At 39.8% G+C, this 27,772-nt stretch overlaps 1 protein-coding gene across 2 annotated transcripts in view; it reads right to left on the reverse strand.

Moving 5' to 3' along the window:
- Positions 1-26,265, reverse strand: part of ARHGEF38 (Rho guanine nucleotide exchange factor 38) — a 130,302-nt gene extending 104,037 nt beyond the window's left edge. For both annotated transcript variants that reach the window (XM_042984087.1, XM_007080941.3), the window contains exon 1: positions 25,939-26,265. In XM_042984087.1, the coding sequence (XP_042840021.1) occupies positions 25,939-26,134 (196 nt within the window). In that variant the 5' untranslated portion in view covers positions 26,135-26,265. The remainder of the gene's footprint in view (positions 1-25,938) is intronic.
- Positions 26,266-27,772: the final 1,507 nt, after the last annotated feature.

Genomic DNA, 27,772 nt, shown 5'->3' on the forward strand with positions numbered 1-27,772 from the left:
GATATTAGGAAGACATTTTATAGTCTAGAGAGTTGGTGGCCATCGCTATCCAATGGCAAAATATTTGGTAAATCTATATGTCTCCATACCAAGACATATAATCAGGGGAAATGGTAGCAAAAATAAAAATGTTGGCAGATACTGATTATTTATTGCTTTTAGCACAATCATACATTTGAGATATTAACTCAGACCACAGTGAGTCAATATATAAGGAGAGATGGAAGAAAAAAAAGTAAAAAAGATATTCTGCTGGTGGCCTATAATCTAGACTGAGCACCCCAATTGGATTCAAAATGCCAACTGCTTCCATCCTTAAAGTGAAGCCCAAGGGATAGCTTTAGTAGGTGATGAGAACAGTGCCTCAGGCCTTCCTCTTCCACAAGGAATTCTTTGCCATTCCAGAGAGGGAAAACACACCAGCACAGATAAAGTTGAAGGTGGTACCTGAAAGACTACTAGTGGCCATTAGGCTAAAGAATGTCAAATCCTGCGTACTTGAGTCCTGGCTGTTCATCTGACTCGTGGATCTCTGCTAATCTCCTGTTGTACTTCTTAGAGAAACTTCTGGGCTTTGGAAAACATCTCTGAACATTTGTGGTCCTGACTTACCTTTTCACTATTGATCTGCTTTCTCCTGGTTTCTACAAACTGGATTCTTGCCCACTGTAGTAGGCAGAATAATGGTCCCCCAAAAGAGGTCCACATTCTAATCCTCAGAACCTGTAAACTGTAGGTTATCTTACGTGGCAAAGGGGGCTTTGCTGATGTGATTAAGGTTACAGACTCTGAAATGAAGAAATATTCTGGATTATCTGTGTAGGTCCAATCTAATTACATTATTTCTTCAAATGTTTATTTTTGAGAGAGAGAGAGAAAGCATGATCAGGGGAGGGGTAGAGAGAGAGGGGGATAGAGGATCTGAAGTGAGCTCTGTGCTGACAGCAGAGAGCCTGATGTAGGGCTTGAACTCATGAACCATAGGATCATGACCTGAGTCGAAGTTGGGTACTTAACTGACTGAGCCACCAACATCCCCAAATTATTTCTTATTAGCAGAGGAGAACAAAAGAGAAGTTAAAGTGAGAGGGACTTGGGGGCGCCTGGGTAGCTTGGTCGGTTGAGCATCCGACTTCAGCTCAGGTCATGATCTCACGGTCCGTGGGTTCGAGCCCCGTGTCGGGCTCTGTGCTGACAGCTCAGAGCCTGGAGCCTGTTTCAGATTCTATGTCTCCCTCTCTCTCTGCCCCTCCCCTGTTCATGCTCTGTCTCTCTCTGTCTCAAAAGTAAATAAACATTAAAAAAAAAAAAAGTGAGAGGGACTTGACCCACCATGGCTGGATTTGAAGATGGAGGAGGGGGCTAAGAGCCAAAGAATGTGGGTGGCCTTTGGAAGCTGACAACAGCCTTTGACTGATAGCTAGCAAGGAAATAGGTACCAACCAACCAGCAAGGAAATCTGAAAGAGTGAGGAACGGATTCTCCCCTTAGATCTCTAGAAAAGAGAACAACTCTACCCACATCTTGATTTCAGCCTGTGAGACTCTAAAAGCCACTTTCTATTCAGCCACTCTGGTCTTCTGACTGAGGGAAACTGTGAGATAATACATTTGTGTGATTTTAAGCCATTAAATTTGCAATGATTTGTTACAGTAGGGAACTTGTATCCTCACATATGCTGATTCCTAAAAGATCATGTTCACCATGCTTAGGCTGCCCTTTTTAAGAACATTAAACTAGGAGCACCTGGGTGGCTCAGTCTGTTAAGTATCTGACTGCCGCTCAGGTCATGATCTCATGGTTCATGGGTTCAAGCCCCACATTAGGCTCTGTACTGACAGCTCATAGCCTGGAGTCTGCTTCAGATTCTGTGTCTCCCTCTTTTTCTCTGCCCCTGCCCTGCTCATGATCTGTCTCTCAAAAATAAATAAATGTTAAGAATTAAAAAAAAAAAAGAACATTGAACTATATGCTTGTAAGACTCCTTCCACCTTACAGTGTTCCTCAGCAAGTTTTCCCAAACTGCTAGTCCAAGATGGCCTGTGCCACAGGAGCTTTGCAACCCAATGCAGGGATTTTGTCTCTTGGTGAGCATAACTAATAAGACCCGTTCAAGATTGTGTTCAAGAAGGGAGAGTTTATTACTTGCAGCAAGCAAGGAGATCATTGGGGATAGCTCCCAAAGCAGTGTCTCCTGGAACAGCGTGCTTAGCTTGGTGATATTGAGCTTTTCTCATCTTGTGGTTACCAGGAAGTTTTACAAGCTGCTGTTTTCACCTTGCCATCTCCTGCTTCAGCTTTTTCAGGATGTTCTGCAAGTGTAACTAAATGAACATTAAGGCAATAGGTTCAAAATTTTCCACTGCAGTAAAAATGGCCCCTGCTCTTTCAGATAGTTTAAACTTCTCTAATGAAACAAACACAAGATTGTCTGTTGGACTTTTTCTTTCCGTCTACTTTTTAGCCTTTGTTCAATTTTGGTTTTAGTTTCTGGTGGGGGCCAGAAAATTCACACTTGGAAGGTTGGTGTAGAGTTGGACAAAAGTCTTCAATTAGATAAACATTAACAATGAGCCAGTGGAGAGAAGAAATAGATCGCTATGGAAGAAAGGCAGGCCATACCAAGTATATTTCACAGAACAGGAAAAAGGAACCCCAAATTGCTGGACAGAGATTCAGAGACATTGGAAAACATTAAAGATTCATTTAAAGTCAAATTTAAAAATTAGTCTGAAAATTAAATTTAAAATTCCTTTAAAAATATTTCCAATGAATGGATGAGCCATCAAAAATGTGGAAGAAATCCTCTGAGGGCAGGAGCAAACCTTACGCACAGTTCAGGGACTTCGGTGAGGCTAAAAACTGCCAAACCACCCGGAGGCATGTACAGATGCTGGCAGGCCAGGAAGATGAGAACTTGCATGTCTGTGTAAGGAGACAGAACTTGTGGAACTGGGGTCTGGGCAAGGAGCCTGATTAGAGAAACAGCATAAAGCCAGGAACAAAAAGGAAACACACTCAGGAAAAATTGAACTGGTACAAATAACGCTCCAAACGGAGAGCTCTCAGTAGAAATCATCTGTCTCAGCCATGGTTCTGAGTAGTGATAGAACAAAAAGAGTCGGGGATCCCCCAATAATTTGAGGACGTTGGTCAGCTCTCATCTGGGTTTTGGGCTTGGATTCATTGAATATAACAAATAATTAAGAGCCTACTATGAGCCTCACAGTGTTCTAGAGGCTGGGATATGGCAGTTTAAAAAACATCAGAAAACAAATCCCTTTCCGCATGGAGTTTAGATTCTAGAGGAGGACGTTATTTAGTATACTAAAAGGTGGTAAGTGGTATGGAGAAAAGTAAAGCAATGACAGCCTCTAGGAAGTGCTCAAAAGGTGTGCAATTATAAATAAGATGGCAGGTAAGGGGTCAAATCAAGCAGGCTCGAATGCTGAGAAACAGTCTCGCAGTTGTCTTGGGTATGTAGTTTTCAGCAGAGGAACCAGTCAGTGGGGAGTTTTCAGGTGAGAATGTGCGTGGCCTGTTCAGGAATCGGGCAGGAGACCAGTGTGGCTGAAGAGGGATGGACGGGCAGCAGAAGGACAAGTGGGAGAAGGAGAGGAGGTGAGCAAATCGGAGGAGTGGGCAGCTTGACAGAGGCTGTGATGCTTAGTAAACATTTTCAATGTTTAAACATCTTTGTAGTATTGCGGAAAATGTAAAGGCATTGATGAATTTTAGATGCTTTTCGATTAAGAATTCACGTTAAAATTTTAAGGCCAACCATTCAAATCATAGAAATAGGATGTGAATTTTCAAAACCTGTAGATACAAACATGTAATGAGATAAAAAAGCAATTCAAAAGAAGAAAAGAGAAAACAGAGAGGAACAAATACGAGGTAGTAAAACGAAACATATGAGTAATCACAGGGAATCAAATAACCAGAATACCAAACTGGATTTTAAAAACCACCAGGGGTGCCTCAGTGGCTCAGTAGGTTAAGTGTCTGACTCTTGGTTTCGGCTCAGGTCATGATCTCATGGTTTGTGCGTTCGAGTCCCTCCTTGGCTCCATGCTGTGAAGCCTGTTTGGGATTTTCTCTCTCTCTCCCTCTCTGCCCCTACCCCACTTGTGTGCTCTTTCTCTCTCTCTCTCTCTCTCTCAAAATAAATAAACAAACTTAAAAAAAAAAACAGCTATGCATTGTTTACAAGAGAGAAAAAAATAAATACATAGAGAGGTTGAAAGTAAAAAGAGTTCCTGAGCCAATATTAATTAAAAGAAAGTGAAGCTGTTTTTACATCTGACAAAATAAACTTGAAGGCAAAAATAAAAGTGGGCACTATATAATGATGAATTGTTTTCCCGACTGTGTCTTCCTGATGTGAACATTTTAATATTGTGTGTACTGAATCACATGGTTTCAAAACATGATGCCAAAGTGAGGGAGCTGTAAGCAGATTTTGACAAAGCATCTGAAATAATGGTTTTACAAACACAATTCAGTAACAGGCCAAATAGGATAGAAAAAAATGTGTGCTCAATAATTAGAGATTTTATATTCTTCTGAAGGACACACATAACTTTTATGAAAATATACCACATTCTAAGCCATAAATTTAAAAGACTCAGTACTTACGAACCACAACTATAATGCAATTCGGTTAGAAATAGATATCCAGGGGTGCCTGGGTGGCTCAGTCGGTTAAGCGGCCGACTTCGGCTCAGGTCATGATCTCGCGGTCCGTGAGTTCGAGCCCCGCATCAGGCTCTGTGCTGACAGCTCAGAGCCTGGAGCCCTTTTCAGATTCTGTGTCTCCCTCTCTCTGACCCTCCCCTGTTCATGCTCTGTCTCTCCCTGTCTCAAAAATAAATAAAAAATGTTAAAAAAAAAAAAAAAGAAAGAAATATCCAGAAAATTCTTCAGTTCTATTTGTTTTGGAATTAAATTTAAAAACTCCTAAGTAGGGGTGCCTGAGTGGCTCAGTTGGTTAAGCGTTCGACTTCGGCTCAGGTCATGATCTCACAGTTTGTGAGTTCAAGCCCCATGTTGGGCTCTGTGCTGACAGCTCAGAGCCTGGAGCCTGCTTCAGATTCTGTGTCTCCCTCTGTCTGCCCCTCAACCACTTGCACTCTGTCTCTTGCATTGTCTCAAAAGTAAACATTAAAAAAAAAATTTTTTTTTAAACTCCTAAGTAACTGATGGGCCATAGAAGAAATCATAAAAATAAATAGAAGATATTTATTTCAAAAGATAAGAAATATTTACATACATGTAGCTAAAGCATCACTTACAGAAAATGTGTAGCCTAAAATTCATGTATAAGGAGAGCAGCAAGACTGAAGATGAATGATTTAAGAATCTCAATAAGAAATAAAAAGGGGAGGAGAATACAATAAATAAAAGAAAATGCAAGCAGGAAAATGAAAACAAAACAATGAAATTGAATAGAACTTCAATTCAGGTCTCACATAATTACCACAGATATTTTGCAAGGAATATGAGATCACACACACAAAAAAATCCTAAAACACACAAGGAAACAAAGTACCGTGAGTCAGATACAGGGGAAAAAAATAGCACAATTATACCCACAAAGCTTAAGATATTAGAATTATGAGACAGAGATGTATTTAAAAAGTGTATTTAATAGGTCAAACAAGCAAAAAGTGGTTTGAAATTATGAACAAGAAACAGGAAACTATAAAAATTACCAAGTTGATTTATAAACAATGAAATATAGCTTTGAAAAATAAAATTCATAATGAAAATTTAAAAACTCAATGGAATCAAAACCTCAATGAAAAGATGAAATAGTAAACTATACAAAGCAGAATTAATGAATCAAACCAAAGATGTTATATGGAATGTGACAGAGAGAGGTGATGTGATGTACAATATGCAATACAGGTAGAGGACATTGAGAATTGAAGAAGAGTGTCTACCAAATGCTTAACTGGAGTTTTGCGGGGTATAATAGAGAATGAATAGAGGCAATATTTGAGGTAACAGTTACTGAGGACTTTTCAGAATTTTTGAAAGACATTAATCCTCAGAATCAGAAATTACAATGAATTTCAAACACAATAAAAAAAAAAAGAAAACTACACCTAGATACAGATAGCATTTGAAATTTCAACATAATGAGAGTGAATGGAAGATCTTAAGAACAGGCAGTGAAAAAGGACACATTACCTAAAAACGGGTAGCAGTTAGACTCATGGCTGCCTCCACAACAGCCATGACAGAGCTAGAAGATAGTAGAATAATACCTTCAAAGGGCTGAGAGAAAATAACAGACACCCTACAGTTGTATGCCTCATAAAAATTTCTTGAAATAAACATATTTTAGGAAAACAAGATTTTAGGTTACCACCAAAATATTTTCATTAAAAATAATTCCAAAAGATAGATGTACCTTACTCAGTAAATGGTCCCAAATGGAAGATTGAAATGCAGAAAGGAATAGGATGGAAATGAAGAAGAAAACATGTATCATATGGAAGATTAATCTAAGAAAGACATGGAAACCAGTGGAGAGAAAATAAACAAATATAAAATGTAACCCATGAAATGGACATTTGCTAGTCAATTTTAACTGCCTTTCACATTAAAAGGGAAACACATAGAGAGGAGCATACCTAAACATACTCAGTAGAAATTTCTAAATTCCAAGGATAAAAAGAAACTCTTACAAGCTTCTTGAATGAAAAAATTAGGAAGGCACTCTGAGTTGAATTACACTTCTTATGTGAAACGTTAGACACTGGAAGACATTGCAATATAATGTGTAACGAATTCTGAGAGAAAAAGACTTTGCTCTTGGCCCCCTTGTTATTTCTATTTTAGGACAAAAGACCATTTATCTCAATTATCATAGGACTTGGAAAGTAGCCACGCTTGTAATCTCTCTGCAAATGTTACCTCAGTAAGAAGTCCAGTTAAACAAAAATAGGATCCAAACAACTCAGGGTAGTGGAAGACAAGATACAAAAGAAGCAGCTGTAGAGACTTCCTCTTTCCAAACTCCTGATGAAAACATTCAACATATAACAGGATCCTGCTTGAAAGTTTAGAAATCTCAGTGCTTTGAGGCTAAGAGTTCTCTAGAGAGAGCAGGGATGTGCAGTATTCACTATTGTGACTACAGAAAAAGCAAGGGCTTTGGAAATGCTTAGAGCAAAGACCAGAGATCGACAATTCCTCCCACTGTCCAGGAAGGTCTGGTGGAACTCAAGGGCGGGAGATGAAGGTGAATAATTAGAACTGGTATTAAATTGAAGCAAAATGAGTGCAAGAATAAAAGAGAACTTCAGAAGTAGTGAAAATGTAATGAAACCATGAAACACACGCTGATAGAACAGACCTACATAAGGCCTTCTGAGTGTATCGAAATCGCTACCCACCCCAAATTTAACATTTATTATAGTAATTGAAAAAAAGAGGAAAAACGTTTCAATGTCAAAAGCAAGTCATATTTTAAAGTTCACAATGGTTTTGACTTCGGTTGGGATGTAAGGCAGCTCTTTAAAAAAAAGACTTTCTTTAAAAAAAAAAAAACCGGGGGCGGGGGGCTTATGGGAGTTTTAAAAATCACATAGAAAGGAAAGCTTATAAAAATGAGTTGAAGTATAAATAGAGTAAATAGCATAACTGAATACATCTTTGTTCCAAATATGATCCTGGTGATGGAGTGACCTTCATAGTTAATTATATCCTTGTATCTCCCAGGCTCTTGGGCTATATATCATGTGCGGCACACATGACTAATGTACTTTAGCTGGGCTGCTTCTATCATGCATCACATGTACGTTGCATCAAATTTCCTGGCAAAAATGTTATTTCAAGGTAATGTGTATAATAAAAATGTTCTCTTGGTGTCACAACAATATTATTTCTCCTCTGACAGTATTGTTAGAATATCTACATTGATTAATACTTACCTGCCAATTCAAAAAGGAACGTATGTTGTGGGTAAAAATAGTCAAGCATACTTTAGAAAATATAAAGACTAAAGTGACTTCTTGGTGGAATTCAACATAAAACATCACAAAATATGACTAGAGAAGCAGGAGCTGATCTCAAGACTATGATTTTTATTTCAATAATTTTAATAATAATGTTTTCCTAGAAGGATACACTTTTTATTTTTTTAATGTAGTAAAATATACATAACACAAAATTTACCATGTTACCCATTTTTTAATGTTTATTTTTGAGAGAGAGAGAGAGAGAGAGAGAAAGAGAAAGTACAGGTTGGGGAGGGGCAGAGAGAGAAGGAGACACAGAATCTGAAGCAGGCTCCAGGCTCTGAGCCATCAGCACAGAGCCCTATGCGGGGCTAGAACTCACTAATCATGAGATCATGATCTGAGCCGAAGTCAGATCCTTAACCAACTGAGCTACCCAGGCGCCCCACCACGTTAACCATTTTTCAGTGTTCTGTTTGGCAGCATTAAGTATATTCACACTGCTGTGCAACCATTACCACCATCCATCTTCAGAACTTTTTCATCTTGCCAAACTGAAACTGCACACCCATTAAACACCAACTCACCATTTCCTCATCTCCCCAACCTTTGGCAACCACCATTTTACTTTTTGTCTCTATGAATTTGGCTACTCTAAGTACCTCATATGGAATTATATGGAATTATAGAATATTGGTCCTTTTGTGAATGGATTACTTCACTTAGCATGTTTTCAAGGTTCACCCATATTGTAGCACATGTCAGAATTTCCTTCCTTCTTAAGGCTGAATAGTGTTCCATTATATGTATATACCACATTTATTTATAAAAGTATATATTCTGAAAAATTATTTTTGATGTTGGGCCACCTGGGGGGCTGAATCCATTCAGTGTCCAACTCTTGGTTTCGGCTCAGGTCATGCTCTCACAGTTTCGGGAGTTCGAGCCTCACATGAGGCTTTGCACTGGCAGTGCGGAGACTGCTTGGGGTTCTCTCTCTCCCTCTCTCTCTGCCCCCACCCCCACTTGTTCTGTCTCTGTCTCTCTCAAAATAAATAAATAAACAAGCTTAAAAAAATGAATAATTAAAAATTATTTTTGATGTTAAAACATTATGCACTATTATTGAAACTCTGCTTGCTATAATACATTGTGATAGCCTTTAATAAGAGCAACTACTATGAGCAAGTACCCATTATGTACCCATTTATCAAAATACACATTATCTATAATCTTCCTGACAACACTAAAAATGGGACACTACTCTGATTTTGAAGATGAGTAAACTAAACACAGCGAATGTAAATGAAATTTATCCAGTGACTCACAGAGCGTGCGGAAATGCTGGGATTTGAACCGGATGTGCTTAGCTCTGAAGCCTGGGCTCTCTGCCCTCCACCACCTGACTGCTTACATTGTGATCAGGGTACATTACATTACGTGTGGTAGAACTGTGCTGGACAGGTGGACATACAGTTCAGCACTGACTCTGCCATCCACTAGCTGTGAGACCATGGCCAAGTCATTTGGCCTCACTAAACTGCTTCATCTGCAGAAAGGGAATAACACCAGTAGTGATGGTAATGGCAGTAAGAGCTTACCTATATGTTTGAGCACTCCTGTTGTGCTAAATACTAAATTTGTCTTGTGTTAGCTCTTCAGTCCTCACGGAAACACTACAAGGTAGATTTTTTAGTTCCCTTTCTTTTATTTACACATGAAGAAGCTGAAAGACACAGAGGTTAAGGCCCAAGGTCACACCTGAGCCAGTCTGGCTCCTAAACCTGCACTGTAACCACTGCTCATTGCTAGGAAGTTTGAGAATGGAGATAAAGCATACAAATTGCTTAACTCAGTGTGTGACACACAGAAACCACTCAAAAAATGTGAGTCGTTATTTTTATGGCCATGATTTACTTGCCATTTTTCTATATCTGGTTCTGAATGGCTGCACCTGCTTTTCCTCCTTCCCCCCCCCTCTGCTTTGGAAATGTTCCAAAGGTGGGAGGGGAGATTGAGCATCCATCAGGAAATCACCTTCCTTCACTCTGGACCTATTCTAGGAAAAAGCACAATATGGCAAGGACTTCGACACAGTCATTTCAGTACCAGGCCAAACATGCATTCTTATTACTTAGGCTGAATTCAAATGAGGTGGGAATATAGCCCTTGCATGCTATGCTGTTTGGCATAATATGAACCCTTGAATTTTAAAAGTCTAATTCTCTCCCATTTACCCTGAAGCTAAATCACCAATGTAAATGAGTTTCTGAGAAATTCACTGAAAATGTTGTGCTTCTTAAGAAAGTTGAAAGAGCAGGAAGATGACTCAAATAGGATATATGTCCTGCTAAAGTACACAAGTTATTCTTACTTTTAAAATCCTAGGTCCTTATTTATTTGGATTAAGGCTCCTAACTGATACTATTTATCAATGACTGAAAAACAATCATGGATTTTGTTTTCTGTAATTATATTAAAATCTCATTTATCTCTTAATAAATAAGAGTTGGAGCTAATATTTTCATACACCAAGTTTAAGGTTGTGCCTAATGCCTTAACAGCACCCCCCACCCCATACCCTCAAGACCAGACTAGGCAGGCACATATACTTATTACCATTCAACACTTATTCACTGAGCAACCTACAGAGTCACTTGACTATGGAGAACACAGGATAATGTAACGCAAGAAGCTGACCCTGAATTAATTCACAATTTCGTTACAGCCATCAATATGTTTACAATTAAATAAGAATAAAAATTATCTTGGGGCACGTGTGTGGCTCAGTCCGTTAAGCATCTGACTCTTGATTTTGGCCCAGGTCATGATCCCAGGGTTGTGTGATCAAGCCCTGAGATGGGCTCCACCCTGGGCCTGGAGCCTGCTTCAGATTCTCTCTCTCTCTTCCTCTGCCCTGCTTATGCATGCACATACTTGCTCCCTCTCAAAAAATAAATAAATAAATAAATAAATAAATAAATAAATAAATAAATTATCAGAATTTGAAGGTGTTAACAATTTTATAAGTTCTATGGTTCTTATTTTTATTTTTTATTTTTAAATGTTTATTTTTTTAGAGAGAGAGAGAGATAGAATATGAGCAGGGGAGGGGCAGAGTGAGAGGGAGACACAGAATCTGAAGCAGGCTCCAGGTTCTAAGCTGTCAGCACAGACCTCAATGCAGACCTTGAACTCACGAACCGTGAGTGAGATCATGACCTGAGCGGAAGTTGGTTGCTTAACCGACAGAGCCACCCAGGCAGCCCAAGTTCTATAGTTTTTAGAGTTAAAGAAACTTTGTAATTTAATACCAATTTTTAAAATTACATATTAGGTTTGAACTGGTACTATGATTTATGTTGAGTATATAATAGTAAGTAAAATAACAATATTTTCTGTCAAGAAATGTAACTCTAGAAGTAAAGATAGGTTATTAAAGTCATGGGATAAATCAATACTTCCCATTCCTTCCTGAACCAACTGATGTCCATACACTTATCCATTTAATGATTAAGTTGTGTTTTCCAAGAATTAATTGTGTGCAACAGCAAACCTAATTCAGTTGTACTTCTTATTGTAATTACATTAATTTAATTACACTTATATAAACTGATGAAATATGAGAGTAAAAGAGTATGTGTGTTTCCATGAAAACTGCTCTGAGGCTTTGAAATGATTTGATAAAGTCAGGTTGCCAAAATATTTCTGCTATAATTAGGAGTTGAATGTGACAACTGTAAAAGATTTAAGAGAAAATTATTCTAGAAAGATTGTGCAAACAAATCACTTCATAATTTAAAATATCAATCAATATTTTAAAACTGGCATACGGATATAATTACAATAAACTGTGACCTGTGCTGGACATAGCACAGCCTAGAGGTCAGGCCTGGGAAGAAGTGACAGAAATGAAATTTGAAAGAGTAGCACTAGTCAAGAAGAGGGCTAGTGTCCTGAGCAAAGGGAGTAGCATGTCCAAAGGCTTGGCAGCAAAAGATGATTAGAAAAAAAACTTAGCGAGGGGTGCCTGGGTGGCTCAGCCAGTTAAGCGTCTGACTTCAGCTTGGTGCTGACAGCTCAGAGCCTGGAGCCTGCTTTGGATTCTGTCTCCCTCTCTCTCTGCCCCTCCCCCGCTCATGCATGCTCTCTCTCAGAAAGAAATAAACATTAAGGAAAATTTCTTTTTAAAAGAAAAAAGAAGAAAAGCTTAGTGTGACTGAGGGCAAACGTCAGAGAATGTGGTAAGGATGTGATAATGGGATGAGTCTAGAGAAATTATCAGGAGACCGATCTTGAAGGCCTACGTAAGGAATCTGGAGCTTTGTTGTTGTTGTTGTTGTTGCTGTTGCTGTTTTTAAAGTTTATTTACTTTAAGAGAGAGAGAGAGAGAGAGAGAACTCATGCTGGGGAGGGTCAGAGAGAGAGGGAGAGACAGAATCCCGAGCAGACTCTGCACTATCAGCATGGAGCCTGACATGGGGCTTGATCCCACGAACCATGAAATCATGACCTGAACCAAAATCAAGAGTCAGACACTTAATCGGGTAAGCCACCCAGAAGCCTGGTTATTGTTTTTAAGTAGACTTCATACTCCGTGTGGGGCCCAACATGAGGCTTGAACTCAAGACCTTGAGCTGAGATCAAGAGTCAGGTGCTTAACCAACTGAGCCACCCAGGTGCCACAGGAATCTGGAGTTTTAAGAACTCCTAATTCTAAGATTCTCTGCAAGATCATTTTGGCCTCAGTAGTACCAGATTTCAAGGAAGAGGGTGGTGAGCAAGCCTGAAGGTAGGGAGATGGTGAGCTACCCATGAATCTAGCCAGTCTAGTTGTGAGGGGAGAGACTGGGGCAGTTATGTTTAGTCTGGTTACCAAGAAGATAGAATTTAACAGACCAAGAGAAATTTCTGAGGTAAACTGGGTGAGCAATCAGTGTATGGGGGAAAGGAGAAGAAACGTCAAAGCTCACTTTCAGATTTCTGACCGAGAACAGGGAATGATGCCATTTAAAGAAATAGGGAATAATGAGGGGGAAAGCAGGTACAGGAGATAAGGTGATAAAGTCTATCCAGTCCTATTTCATTATATAGAAAAGGAAACTAATTTCTAAAGAAGAAAGTCTTTTACCTTAAGTAACAGAGTAATAAATTGAGTTCAGAGCTTCTGACCATCACCCCCTCCCTCCCTCCACCTGTCCAGCCCCTTCTCTACCCATCCAGTGTAAACACCACTCATAATTCTATCTAGGGTTTTATTCCAGACATATCATTACCAACCCCCCACATATGATTATGAATGTTCTTTCATCCCTCTCCAAACCATATTTCATGTCTGCCCCCATAAACCCAAAAAACCTTGGCTTAGCATTGCATTGAACCCTACTGACTTAAGTTTCACACAGTAAAATCTTTTATCAGTTTCAATGGAAATCTGACCCACAGGAAGATGAATGGAGCAGGTCTTCTGTGAAATAGGTTGAAAATAATTGCATGTCACACAGGTTTTGGAGAAAAGCCAGTGAAGTATTCAGCGAAAATGTGAAAGAGCAGACCCTCCACTGCTCTGAATTTGAAAGCTCAAACATTGGGGCAGGGAAATATTTTATTCTCATTCGAAGGGCATGTGATTTATTTTCTCTGACTGCTAATTGCTGCAGAAAGTAAAGGAGTGGGTTTCAAAAAGAAATTACAACAAAGCTTACCTAGCTTGAAAAATACTTAAGTAGCATTGGTTTGAATTTACAGGCCCCTACAGTGAGCAGCATAGTACAGCCAAAACAATTAGGAGCTAAATAAATGGGGACTTTCTGGGAATGTCTTTATTTAAAGTCTTTAGCAGGAGAAGATTAGTGAAAGAGGACAGGTTTTAAGACCTGAATAGAAAGGGAACTTTACTTTGTAAAGTCTTCACTGTATTCAATTTTTCTGTTGTAATTGTTCTATTGTGAAAAATGTAAAATTTTTGCTGGATGAGAAAAACTGGTTTTACCCATCTGTTTGTTCATTCAACAAATATTTACTGAGTGCTCATCGTGTAAGGCATTATTCTAGATCAGTAGTTCTCAACCAGCAATGCTGATAAAATTTTGAACAATACTCAAAAACTTCAAGAGACTCTTAATTTCTACCTGCACGTTCATCTACAATTTACAAAAAAAAATTAATGTTTATTTTTGAGAGAGAGAGAGCGACAGAGTATGGGCAGGGGGAGTGGCAGAGAGAGAGGGGGACACAGAATTTGAAGCAGACTCCAGGCTCTGAGCTGGCATCACAGAGCCCGAGGCAGGGCTTGAACTCACAAACTGTGAGATCATGACCTGAGCCAAAGTAGGATGCTTAACTGACTGAGCCACCCAGGCTCCCAGTTCATCTACATTCCTGAAGTAAACAGTGGCCAACAAGCAGATCCAGTGGCTGTATTATTTTATGATTTTTAACAAAATGTTCCATGTGGAAGGAAGTTAGAAAGATGCACAACTGCAATGAATAAAGTGTATACTCCATAGATTCATTAGAATATTCCACTCTAAGAATAAAAATCTGATAATTTGAATTATTTAGTTTTTGAAAACTCCTCATCATCACTAACAACGGGGCACACAGCAGGATGAGGATGTTTAATGAAAAACTGGGTTGGAATGTCAAACCATATTGCTCCTCTGGCTTAATTGTCATTAGTGCTTTGCCATGTTCTATAGCAGTGGTATCCAAAGAGGTACAGATAGCCCAGGAGTTCTTTAAGACAATCCATTTGACATAAAGCACCTATGTGCCTAGTACGCATGCTTAATTGGTGTTAGTACCTTCTTTTTCATTTATGAACCTTCAGACAGGGAGACCAGTTTTAGTCCCTGTTCCATGTTGTAGGACATATTTAATCCCTTTGTCTGGAATGCCCACTACCCCCTTGCCCTTAAATAATCCAAATTGGATTTCAAGATTCAGATTTCAATGTCTCTACTCTTGTTGTATGCTTAAACTCTTTTCCATCACAATTCTTTTTTTTAATGAATATTTATATATATATATACATATATATATATATATATATATATGTATATATATACACACACTTTTTTAATGTTTATTTTTTTATTATTTTTAAAAAAATGTTTATTTATTTAGTTTGAGAGAGAGACATAGACCATGAGCAGGGGAGGGGCAGAGAGGGAGGGAGACACAGAATCTGAAGCAGGCTCCAGGCTCTGAGCTGTCAGCACAGAGCCTGATGTGGAGCTTGAACTTGCGAACAGCAAGGTCATGACCTGAGCCGAAGTCAGATGCTTAACTGACTGAGCCACCCAGGCACCCCATTTTAATGTTTATTTTTGAGAGAGAGAGAGAAAGAGCATGAGTGGGGGAGGAGCAGAGAGAGAAGGGGACAGAGGATCTAAAGCAGGCTCCATGCTGACAGCGGAGAGACCTTTGAGGGGCTTGAACTCACAAACCGTGAGATCATGACCAGAGCCGAAGTTGGATGCTCAACTGACTGAGCCACCCAGGTGCCCCTTTCCCATCACAATTCTTATATTGCTTTCTTATATATCTAATATAAGAATAACCACTTGATAAGAGGTGGATGCTGTGATGAGCTGATCAGCTCCCCTTCAGGAACAAAAGACTTACTGCCCCAGATGCAGGGAGTGCCACCTGCAGACAGGCCTTCTTCAGGAACCTCCCCATCATACCTCCTTCCCAGGATGGCCCGAAGCCAGTAACTTGAAGGGCGATGTAAGGGTCCTTCATCCCACTGGCAACAACTCTAAAGGATCATCTTATCTTTAGGACTTGCCTTTAGAGTTGGCTAAGGCTTCCGTTGAGACCAGATCACAGCACAACTGGTTCTCTCTCAGTTCTGTGCCTTTCCCTTCTCTTCCACAGGTGGTGGTCACAAGCACATAATAAGCTCCTGCACCCTAATCTCCATCTCAGAACCTACAACTCAGAAACCCAACCTGCAGGCACACCTCAGGCACGTACCACATTGCTGCAATTATTGGTTCATTGCCTGTCACTCAGTGGACTGGGTTTGTTTCTGATGTATTTTTATATTCTCAGGATCTAGGCAGCATCTGGCACATATGAACACCTAGAAATGCTTGTGGAATAAATTCATTAAAACTGAGATCTCCTTTTTCTTTGGCCAAGAAATTATTTCTTTTCTTGTTTAATTAGATTTACTTATTTATATTCTCTCTCCCTTTATAGTAAAAGAATTTAGGGCAGTTTAAGCCAAAAGTTAACTGCAATTAAGTAATGGGGAAATAGGAATGACAGAATTATAAAGACAAGTATGTCAATGATACGGATCAATATACTTGTAATTAGTCATTTAATAACTTTTAGTCACTGAGCTGAGCATCTACTATATATCAGGCACTGCTTGAGTGTTAAAATAAGACTAAATCTCTATCCCCAAGGAGAACTACATTCATACGGAAAAGAGAGGTGAAAATGGAACAGTGTAGTTTTAGAGAGCAGTAGGTAAGTAATACAAAGGCTGCAGAAGGGCCTGAACACCTGAAAATATGCTACTTTGGCATATTGATTATTTAAGCTAAAGGCAATTGAGAAATGCCTTTAGGCAAAGTGTAAATTTCTTGTGAGAAAGATGCCCTCCCAGCATCAGGATGAGAACATTCTTTTTTTTTTTTTTTTTTTTTAAGATTTATTTTTAAGTAATCTCTATACCCAATGATCCGGAGTCACATACTCTTCTGACTGAGCCAGCCAGGTGCTCCAGAAAGAGAACATTCTAATTACCAGAGATGGGGAGCTGACATCAAGATGAGTCTGTAGAGACCTCACTAAACTAATCCTTATGTTCTATGAGCTCCCCCCACGTATTTCCTGTTTACTTTCCCACAATTTCACACTCCTGGTCCAAGTCCTTTTTCCCTTTGTCTTGTCACATCTCCACAACTTATCACTCTTTGTTAAAATGGTATATAACCATGGGCCTAGCTGCTCCTTTGGGATTTTCACTCCTTTCTGTGAAGCCCTCCATGCCATGTAAAAATATTAACATCAAATAAAATGTATATGATTTTTTCCTGTTCATCTGTCTTTAGTCAGTTCAACTCACTGGTTCCAGCCACAGAAGCTAGGAGAAAAAAGGAAATATCTTTCCTTCCCTATACCTCTTGAGGTAGGGTGGTCAGAGAAGGACTCTCCCAGGTGAGCAAAGGCCTCAATGAGGAGAATCCATCCCAGCTGAGATTTGAGGGAAGAAATGCTTAGGCAAGGAAAACAGCTACTCTAAAGGCCAAGCATTCAGTACAAATTGGACTCTAAGCCTCAGGAAGCTAAATGCAGTAAATTGCTTGTTTTTATCTGGGAAGGAGACATGTTTTAATTCTTAAGAAGAGCCAAAGCATTTCCTTGAATAAAACTGGATGGCACTGAGAGAGGTAAACAATGTCTTCATCAACTATTTCACAACAAAGAAAGAAGCAGAAATCTGTGACAGCTTTTTGTAGTGACATGGGAGACCTATCATTAAGAAGCATTCTGGAAAGACAATTCTGTAAGGGGCTGCAATGACTCAAAGTTCTTAGAGCAGTTGCTTGATGACATGACCTTTAAGTTCTCCTCTTTGAGTCAGGACTGGATGTCAGACAGTCAAGATTGCATTCTCTATCGAGGGGCTCAGCACAGGTATCCTAGAGTGTTCATTTATTCTCCGATTCATTAATCAGCAAAGAAATTGTTCAGAACAACCTAGGACAAAGGCTTTTAATCACAACATTATCTTCCTGCTGCATGTAAGACTCCCAATTTAGGCTGACTTCATAGAATTCTATGGAAATATCACCTATCAGATGATGAGCTGCTTGTTCCCAGTATCTAATTCCACTCTTTTTCACTTGCACATGCACACTTGCACATGCACATGCACATCCACTTCTCCTACCCATCCCTACCCATCCCATCCCTGTGGCTGTAGACAAGGGTTCTTGGTGTTTTGGTTGTATATTAGTTTTGGAGATGCAAATAAACAAATGACGAGGGCCTAAAGTTAAAGAAATAATGTCAAGATAATCAAGGAAGTGGGAAATGGAGATCATCAAGCTATTACCACATGACAGGTTTGCTTAACCTAACTTTGTAATTCTGTTTCCTGACAATTAAACAAGAAGAGCATTTATTATACAGCAACACTCTTGCAGGGGAGTGTCACAATCATTCCCCAAAAAGGATATGTATTCCAAAGTGAAACATTCAGTAGCCTTCATCATTGTAGCAGAGGAATGTTACCCCATTACAAAACATGTACCACAACCCTCAAATTGCTTTGACTTCTCATTACTAATAAACCACCCAGATGAATACCTACTATGTCAAGGAACTAGATGCATCCTATTTGCAAATATTTAAAGCATCTGAGTTCAAAGCCAAGCTCTACCACCTGAAAGAGTTTAGGACATGACATCTTAAAATATGTTGCATTGGTATATTAATGATTTTGAGCCAAAGGCACTTGATAAACAGCAGATGCAGGGAGAGGCTTTCTATGCATTCTATTTGCCTAAAGACAGATCCTCCAAAAGGAACTCAACTGTCATAAATCTCCTCCTCAGGAGTTTCTTTTTCTTTTTCTTTTTCTTTTCAAGTTTATCTATTTATATTGAGAGGGGGAGGGGCAGAGACAGAGGGAGAGAAAATCTGAATCAGGCTCTGCACTGTCAGCATGGAGCTCGATGTGGGGCTTGAACTCACGAACTGTGAGATCATGACCTAAGCTGAAGTTGGACACTCAGCCAGCTGAGCCACCCAGGTGCCCCTCTAAGGAGTTTCATCAATTGGGGAACATTGACTCTTATCATAGGAGAGAAAACAAGACGTTGACACCACACCCAGGCAAACTGTCACAAACTGTTATGTCCCCATCTATTCTTCTCAAGACCCATTCATCTTTCATAAATGACTTACTCTCCCCTAAGTGGCCTACATTTCCTTTTCCCTTCCCTATTATGGTGCTATCTAAGCTCTCAAATCTCCCCATTGTGGGAACATGCATTTTTTTCCTATGATGCTACCCAGAAGGTAATATTAAAAATTAGTACACTTGTATACCTTTTCTCCTGTTAATCTGCCTGTTGTCAGTTTATTTCATAGGTCCAGCTATTGAACCCAGGAGAGTAAAGTCTTTCCTCCCCTACACACTTATTTTTTTCAACTATGAAACCAGAACTGAAAAGGTGTTGGGATTAAATAATAATGTGTGAAAGTCCCTGGGCCAGCGTGGTTGCTAGCAGATGACAGTCACTCAGTCTGTACCTTTCCTTCTCTCACTTTTCACACCTAGTACAGAATAAGGGCCACATCCCAAACATAGCTTACAACCAAAAACCACTTATAAGCATCCTCCCTTGAGTGTGCAAATAGAGGCCAACATATCACGTCTATACATTTAACACTTGTGAGTCAAGCTGGCAAACTGTTAAATACAGTGTTAGGTCTTTCTATATTGATAAATATACCTTCATAATAACCTGAAAGGCCAAGTTCAAATTTAGATTTTCCAGCTCCCTCAGAGGCAGGAGGCCTGGTCATGATCTCACAGTTCGTCAGTTCAAGCCCCGTGTAAGGCTCTGTGCTGACAGCTCAGAACCTGGATCCTGCTTCACATTCTGTGTCTCCTTTTCTCTCTGCCCTGCCCCACTTGCACACACACACTCTCTCTCTCTCTCTCAAAAATAAAAATAAACATTAAAAAAATTTTAAAAAGAAAGTTATATCTACAGTCCCATAAGTAGAACCCAGGAATACATTTTCTTATCACAATGTGATTGTGGTAGAATAGCTCAAACTTTCTTGATTTCTGGAACTCACCCTTTGCTTAATTCAAATTACTTCCAAAAACCATAAAATACCTTTACTAAAAAAGAAGGAAAGTAAAATATCATGCTTCTTTTTGGTTTCTATGCATGTGATGAGACAGAAGTTACCTAGATTTACAGGTGCCTTGCCTTTTATAAAGATTTACCCTTCAAACTATGAAATACACCTTATTTATGTTGGTGTTACATTACTGATCCAAGTACTTCCCACTTCACTAATGGGTGTATGAAGGCAGGTAAAAAAGGACTTAATACTCAAAGAAAAGGAGGAACACAAAGGACTTGTCGCACTGAGATAGAAACGTGCACAGACAGCTGCACAATTGGTTTTATTCTACCCTTCACTAGGCCCAAAACAGAAATCACCAAATCTCCCAGGGTTAACTGCTCCTCATTCTCACTTACAGATTGTCTGTATTCTTTTTTTTTTTTTTAATGTCTATTTATTTATTTATTTTGAGAGAGAGAGAGAGAGAGAGAGCACACGTGTGAGCAGGGAAGGGGTAGAAAGAGAGGGAGAGAGAGATTCCCAAGCAGGTTCCGTGCTCTGTGTGGAGCCTGATGTGGGGCTTAATCTCCTGACTGTGAGATCACAACCTGAGCTGAAATCAAGAATTGGTTGCTTAACCATATGAGCCACCCAGACGCCCCAGATTGGTCTGTATTTTTAAAAATCACTACAAATTAAATGCTCCCATAATCTTACCACATCTAACTTATTATTTGAGCCATTTGTCCTCACACGACAATATATGTTATTCTGTATATCATTCATGTAGTAGGTTGGTTTATCAGCATGGTAAGAACACCTTAGGCTTTTATAAAAACAACCAAGCAATCTTTTCTTAATGAGAATGATATGATAGTCTTTGCAAAAATAAGAAAGCACCATAGACCTGTAATGAATTGGAGATACAAATTTGACTTGTGTTATCAGCAACAGTGATGGCATTTTACTCATCCACTTTTACTTTTTCACCTGATACTTGATAAGCAAGAATACACAGTGGCCAAAAAATTAACCAGAGTCTTAGGGTGGCCATATGGGATAAAAGTAACTGATCCACTGTCTTAGTCAGTTGGGGCTGCTATAACAAAAATACCATAGACTGGGTGGCTTAAACAACAAATATTTATTTCTCATAGTTCTGGAGGCTGGGAAGCCCAAGTTCAAGGCAGATCCAGTGTCTGCTAAGGGAACCCTTCCTAGCCGATAGATGGCTATCTTCTCAAACCCTCACACGGCAGAGAGCAGAGAGCAGGAGCAAGGTCTTTCATGCCTCTTTTTATAAGGTACTAATCTCATTCAGCAGGGTTTTACCCTCATGACCTGATTACCTCCCTCAAGCCCCACCTCCAAATAACATCACGCTGGCTTCAATATATGAATTTGGAGGGGACATAAACATTCATCCCATATCACCCACACCGAGAGGAAACATACAAAGTCAGTCATATCAATCATGTAGGGTTTTCAGTAAAAGCTGCTGAGTGTTAATCAATAAACTTTTCATAAAAAGTCTTAATCATTGCAGAGATATGTCTCAAGTATACATACACAACTATACATAATCATAGATTAGATAGATAATCCGCATGCATACAGGAACACTTGTACATAACCAAAGGAGGCACATTTCAAAGGTGGAGTTCACACATATAATCATACAAAAATCACTTCCCAAAGAAAAGAGTTTTAAGAAATCAGCCAGTGAGTTTCCCCAGCTTTGATCCCTCTCTGTGGTTCTCAGTAAAATGGCAATGAGGAACTGAGCTAGCTTGGAAGCTGAGGTGACATAGCTCTTGTGATGAATGCAAGAGGAGGAATGAGTGGACTTAGGGTCTGCTGTGCTCTGAAAGGTAGGGTCAGGAAAGAAGTAGGCTTCTACTAAGAATTATTTGTTTTATAGGCAATTCTGTACATTTTCATCCCTAATATATTTCTTTCTACTGAAGGATCATCTTTATTAATGGCAACATGTACCCGCACATTTGGAGATACAAGGGTTATTAATTCAGGCTCTGATGCCTTTCCTTACACTGATTCCCTACCTAGACCACATCATTCAAGTCATTCATTCTATTTGAAAGTTACTGAGGGCTTACAGTGTGCTGGGCATGATTCTAAGTGCAGAAGTGGAAGAGTTACCAAGACAGATAGGGTCTCCCTCATGGACTGGGGGATGAGACACAGGAGAGGAAATGAGAGTCAATAGTAGGCAAGAAACAAGGAAACAGACTACATAATTTCAGATGAGAAAGTTAAAACACTCTTTTCTCCCCATTCTGTTCTTTCTCCAGGTGCCCACCTTATCAGCTCTTAACAACAACATTTTCCAACAACCTCCCCTGCCCAAACCTGAATAGACAATTTCCTCCTTTTATGGACCCACCGATCCCACCTGTAGTCTGTCATGCTGCTTTATTGCATTTGTTTACCTGTCTTATCTTTCCCAATGAGACTTTAAGCCCCTTTGGAGTAAAGGTCATTTTTTTTTTTTTTCTTAATGGTTTTGTAGTTGTAATCCCTGGCACGTGTTCTGTTTTGCTCACCACATAACATATTCAATACATGCCAATTAACTGAACAAATCTGTTGAAGGCATAAAGAAGCCATTAACAGTAGGTGAGCAAAAAACTATTGTAAAACCTGAGGCTTAATGACTATGTTGTTGTGATCACAGCCTTCTACAAAAATTTTATGATACTCTCATTAGGACCATGTTCTACTGTTTAATCTAGTAGCTCTCACCCAGTGTACCATTTAAAAAAAATTTTTAACGTTTTATTTATTTTTGAGACAGAGAGAGACAGAGCATGAATGGGGGAGGGGCAGAGAGAGAGGGAGACACAGAATCGGAAGCAGGCTCCAGGCTCTGAGCCATCAGCCCAGAGCCCAACGCGGGGCTCGAACTCACGGACCGCGAGATCGTGACCTGAGCTGAAGTTGGACGCTTAACCGACTGAGCCACCCCGGCGCCCCTCAGTGTACCATTTTTAAAGAAACTACAATTTAGGATTCTCACTGCTAAAGTGATGTCAGCCAGAAATTGAACTGAACAGGTTAGACTATCTAGTATGAGTTAAGAGGTTAGCCCACGGGCACCAAAGAGAAGCCTTAGGTTTCCCAAAACCCAGAGAGGATGCTCAAAGAGACAGAGCAGTGAACGGTATTACTCAACTAGCATCACAGCTGCTGAAGGACTCTGGCTAAATAATCCGAGGCCTCTTTCCAGTATTGAAAAGCACACTGTGACCTCACAATGGCTTTGGGCCATCCATCCAAGGGCTCTAACCAGCTCAGATCTTTATTCAGTGCCACCTAGGGAACCACCAGTTCCAAAGTGGGCAGAGGAAAAATCTCTTGACATTGCGATAATAAAAAAATTCTAAAGTTCATTTCGGATCCATCTGCATGATAATGGGTATAATGCAGATCAGAGTGTAAACCCAACAGAACTGTTTTGAATGTTAACGAGAAAATGTTTTCTATTGTTGCCAGAGCAGTTACAGAAGAATCACACTAAAAGCTCTAATAGGTATTACATAGCAGACTTGGATTTTATTAAAAGTTACATCTAAAAAATGTTGCTTATCAGGGGCCAGCCTATTTTTACAGCTCTGATGTTCTCCTCTACATTCCCTGATGATTTTTCTCCTACACAGACGATTCTAGGAACATGGGTTAACTTCTGGATCTTTTCTTCTACCTTCAAAATCAGGACCCGGGGCACCTAGGTGGCTCAGTCGGTTAAGCTTCCAACTTCAGCTCAGATCATGAACTCGCGGTCTGTGAGTTCGAGCCCTACATTGGGCTCTGTGCTGACAGCTCAGAGCCTGGAGCCTGCTTCAAATTCTGTGTCTCCCTCTCTCTCTGCCTCTCCCCTGCTCACACTCTGCCTCTCTGTGTCTCTCAAAAATAAATAAATGTTGAAAAAATAAAGAAAACAGGATCCATCAGGGCACAGGGAAGTCATAAATCGAATGGAGGGGTGCCTGGGTGGCTCAGTCAGTTAAGCATCCAACTTTGGCTCAGGTCATGATATCACGGTTTGTGATATCACGGTTTTTCACAGACATGATGATATCGGAGCCTGGAGCCTGCTTCAGATTCTGTGTCTCCCTCTCTCTCTCTGCTTCTCCCCGGCTTGCACTCTGTCTCTATCTCTCAAGAATAAGTAAAATGTTAAAAAAACAAAAACAAAAACAAAAACAAAAAACAAGTCTTCAACTCAAGAAGACTAAAACAAACAAACAAACAAACAAAAAACAACACCAATCCAATGGAGTGCATAAGAAGCCTGAGGTCTTCTGCAAAGTAACCAGCAAACACTTGCTGTCTTCTGTGGTCGCAGAAGTTTTTTGGTATTTTTGTTTTTTTTAGCTAAGTTTAGGAAGTGAAGAGCAAAAAATATTTTCCATTTTTATTTTGCTAATGGAAAATCTGGACCAAAAAGATGCTGAATTAGTGAATCTCAGGCAGAATAAATATGTTATAAGAGATAAAGCCATAGGCTTTTACTGAATTTGTATATGTGGTCTCTTCATCAGAGGACAGAAAAGAGTTGAAATAGATTAGTAGATTTGTAAATTTGATTAATAAAGGGAAAGTCCTACCCTATCATTATTATTCCAATTATTCCTAAAATAAAAAATAACACCATTCACTGAGCACCTACCATGTGTCAGCCAATATGCCAGGCGTTTTATGTTATTACCTGATTTCATTCTTTCAGCAATACTGTGGTAAGTCTCACTGTCCCACTTTCACAGATAGGGAAACTGAGGCTCAGAAATTTCAAGTAATTTGCTCAAAGTCTTATAGTTAGAAAGTTGGAAGAGCCAAGACTGCAAGACAAATGTATCTGACTTTAAAATTTGCACTTTCCAAAGTATCCATTGCTTTGAGTAAAGTGTCATTGCTTTTGAAAGTTTCAAAGATCAAATAATACCCTTCTTTCGTTTTTAGAAAGGCCCTTTAAGGGTAAGACTTGACTCTGCATTTTAATCCTGAATTATCAGGATTTTTTTTTTTAAAGCATTAACTTGTAGCAGGCAGCTATAAAGATTTCATTTAAATTAATTTAGTTTAATTAATTTGTGTAACTAAGCCTGAGTACTTTTTTTTTTTTCCAGAAAGAGACCTACTAATACAAGGGTATTCTCTTGGTCTTTCTAGCCGCATCATAATTTTTCAGTCCAGAATGACAGCTTGTGGTAGGATTATACGAGCTCGAACTCACAGTGTGCTCAAAGCAGGAGAGCCAGGGTCTGGGATCACATAACAGGTACTGCAGTGGATACTTAAAACATGGCACAATATCAACATCAAAATGAAGTTTACTAGAACAGGTGACCTTCAAGAGAAAGAGAGGAAAAAGACAGGGTAGATGGAAAGGGATAGACATTCAGGGACTTAAACAGGATGTTTTATGATAACTGCCAAATTATCTTATGACTATCACAAAATAAACTGAAGTTATTTCCTCAAAAGTCATTCAATCTAAGCATGCTAAACATCTCTTACCATATTTGGATGCTATTTGATTCACTCTCAAGGAATGAACACCTATGTGATTTTCAGCCAATCCTATTATACCAACCCAGTGACTAACATTCCTCGTTTTTCACAGACATGATTGCAGTTTCATGCCCCTATTTAAGACAACCACAATCCCAGTTCAGTACAATTACTTAGATAGATCTCATGGTATAGACCCACACCGGTCTATTGAGAGAAACTATCTTTTGTTGGTTTCTAAATCATTTGCTTTCTAGTGCTTCCCACTTTTTAAATTGGCTGGAAGAGGGAGAAGGAAGGGAGAAAGACAGCAGGAAAAAATACTACTCTCACCAGAAGAAAAAAAATACATTAAGAATAATTCAGAATTGGCTCGTTAACGATTAAAGCACATAAAAAATTTTTCCTATAATTTATGAATGACATTTACTTTCATTTTCTTATTGGTTTTTTTGTTTCCTTATTTTCCTTATTTCCTTCCTTACAGAGAAGGTAATATTCGCTTTCCCCTTTGCCTTAAGTGATTTCCTTGCGAATGGAAGAGTAGGAGAAACCAGCTGGGAGTGCAGTAGTCTAGGTCAATTGATTTGTTGGTGGTTACCTTGTAGTTTCTGGTTGTATTCGGTCCTGTCAGACTGACTCCTCCTCAAAGTACCAGAGTGGTCCCCAGAAATACTGCTGTCAACCACTGTGTCTGTCTTCCTTCTCTCCAGCATATAGAGCCTGGGCCTCAGGAAGGTCAGGTTCTTTTTCTTGGTGCCCATGTTTTCTTTCCCAGTGGCTTCTTTGGGATCCATCTGAGGCCAAGACAAGCTTTTGAGACTTGTAGGCAATGGCTGTTTGCTAAATTGCCTCAGGGCCGGGGTTGAAGGCACCAGAGTAAAGAGTTGAACAGCCCCCTTCTTACTAAAAGGCTTCACTAAAAGCTGTGAAGGTTACCTGGCTGTGACTGCCACCTCTCCAGAGTCCCAGAGCCCCACCCCTATGAGGTCATTGGTTTTTATGCCTAGAATCCTACAGGGGAAGCTGCCACCTGTTACCAGAGAGACCTGCAGCACTGAGCTAGGCAAAGCAGGGACTGTGCTGTCACATGCTACCGGAGCAAACAAAAATCCCATTGTGTGTGGCGAGGCTGGGGGTTGGTTGGGGGAAACGGGAGAACAGGGTGGGGTAGGGCAGAAGGGAAGCACATACACGAGAGTAACCTGCAGCTTGTGGGTTTAATGTGTGCCTGTGGGTGTGTACAGGTGCACTGGGAGATTGCGCCGTGGTCTGCTGCCTGGAGGCAGACGTGGGCTTGCGTGTGACTTTTAGCTAGAGTCACCCACATGTGACCCACAGTTAGTGTGGTGCTATTAGGATTTTTTTAAACCTTTATTGTTTCTTTTTGTTAATGTTTATTTCTGAGAGAGAGACAGAGAGAGAAAGAGAGAGAGAGAGAGAGTGCAGGGGAGGAGCAGAGAGAGAAGGGGACACAGAATCCAAAGCAGACTCCAGGCTTCAAGCTGTCAGCACAGAGCCTGATGCGGGGCTCAAACCCATGAACCACAAGATCATGACCTGAGCCGAAGTGGAACTCCTTTAACTGACTGAGCCACCCAGTTTCCCCGGGGCTATTAGAATTTACATGTGCATCACAACAGTGGGGACAGAATCACTTTTAGGGATTACCGTGTGCACTCAAAAGTCATACTTCCGCCTTTACAAATATTCACAAACTGTTTACTAAGAATATATTTGCCAAACCCTGATCCACATTCTTGAGGAAAGGAGCATTCTCATTTGAGAGGCATCTGGCAGCAGGCACAAGATGAGGAGGAAATGTCCATAGAAGCCTGGAGACTTTTGAGGTCTCTCTTCCACACATTGCCCTGCATTAAATTAACCCCTTCATGGTCCCAACCCTGTTCTTGGTTCTGGTGCTTAGGAAAAGAAGCACTGTGTTGGGGTGTAATTTCTGTGAGATCTTTTACCGGTCCTTTCACAGATGGAGTGCGGGAAACTCACCCCGGGAACAGAAGGGAAGGAAAAATGTTTGAAACTGAGAAGAGACATGAAAAATGTGGAAAGGACAGGGGCAGTGATTGGGAGGGAGTAAGGCAAATACTGATGTGCCTTTCATTAATTTTTTTGAAGTTGTTTTTCCTTGGAGTTACTGAGATTTCTCAAGGGGGAAATTCACGGAAGCCCTGGAGATGTACTGAATGTTCTTTATGCCCTCGTTAACGAAAAGAGGAAAGCAAATTCTCTTTTATCGTAAAGGTATTGCCAAAATCCAGCTTTGTGCTACCCATTCTGAATCATGGCTAAGTCTTGTTAGACAAGGTTAATAAATGAGGAAAAAAAGATAAATACCATTTTCCACTAAAGATGTGTGGGTTGAATATAGTTTGCATAATTACCTTAAAAGATAAATGACAAATCTTCACCCACTG

The sequence above is a fragment of the Panthera tigris genome, chromosome B1 (assembly GCF_018350195.1).
Source record: "Panthera tigris isolate Pti1 chromosome B1, P.tigris_Pti1_mat1.1, whole genome shotgun sequence".
Taxonomy (NCBI): Eukaryota; Metazoa; Chordata; class Mammalia; order Carnivora; family Felidae; genus Panthera; species Panthera tigris.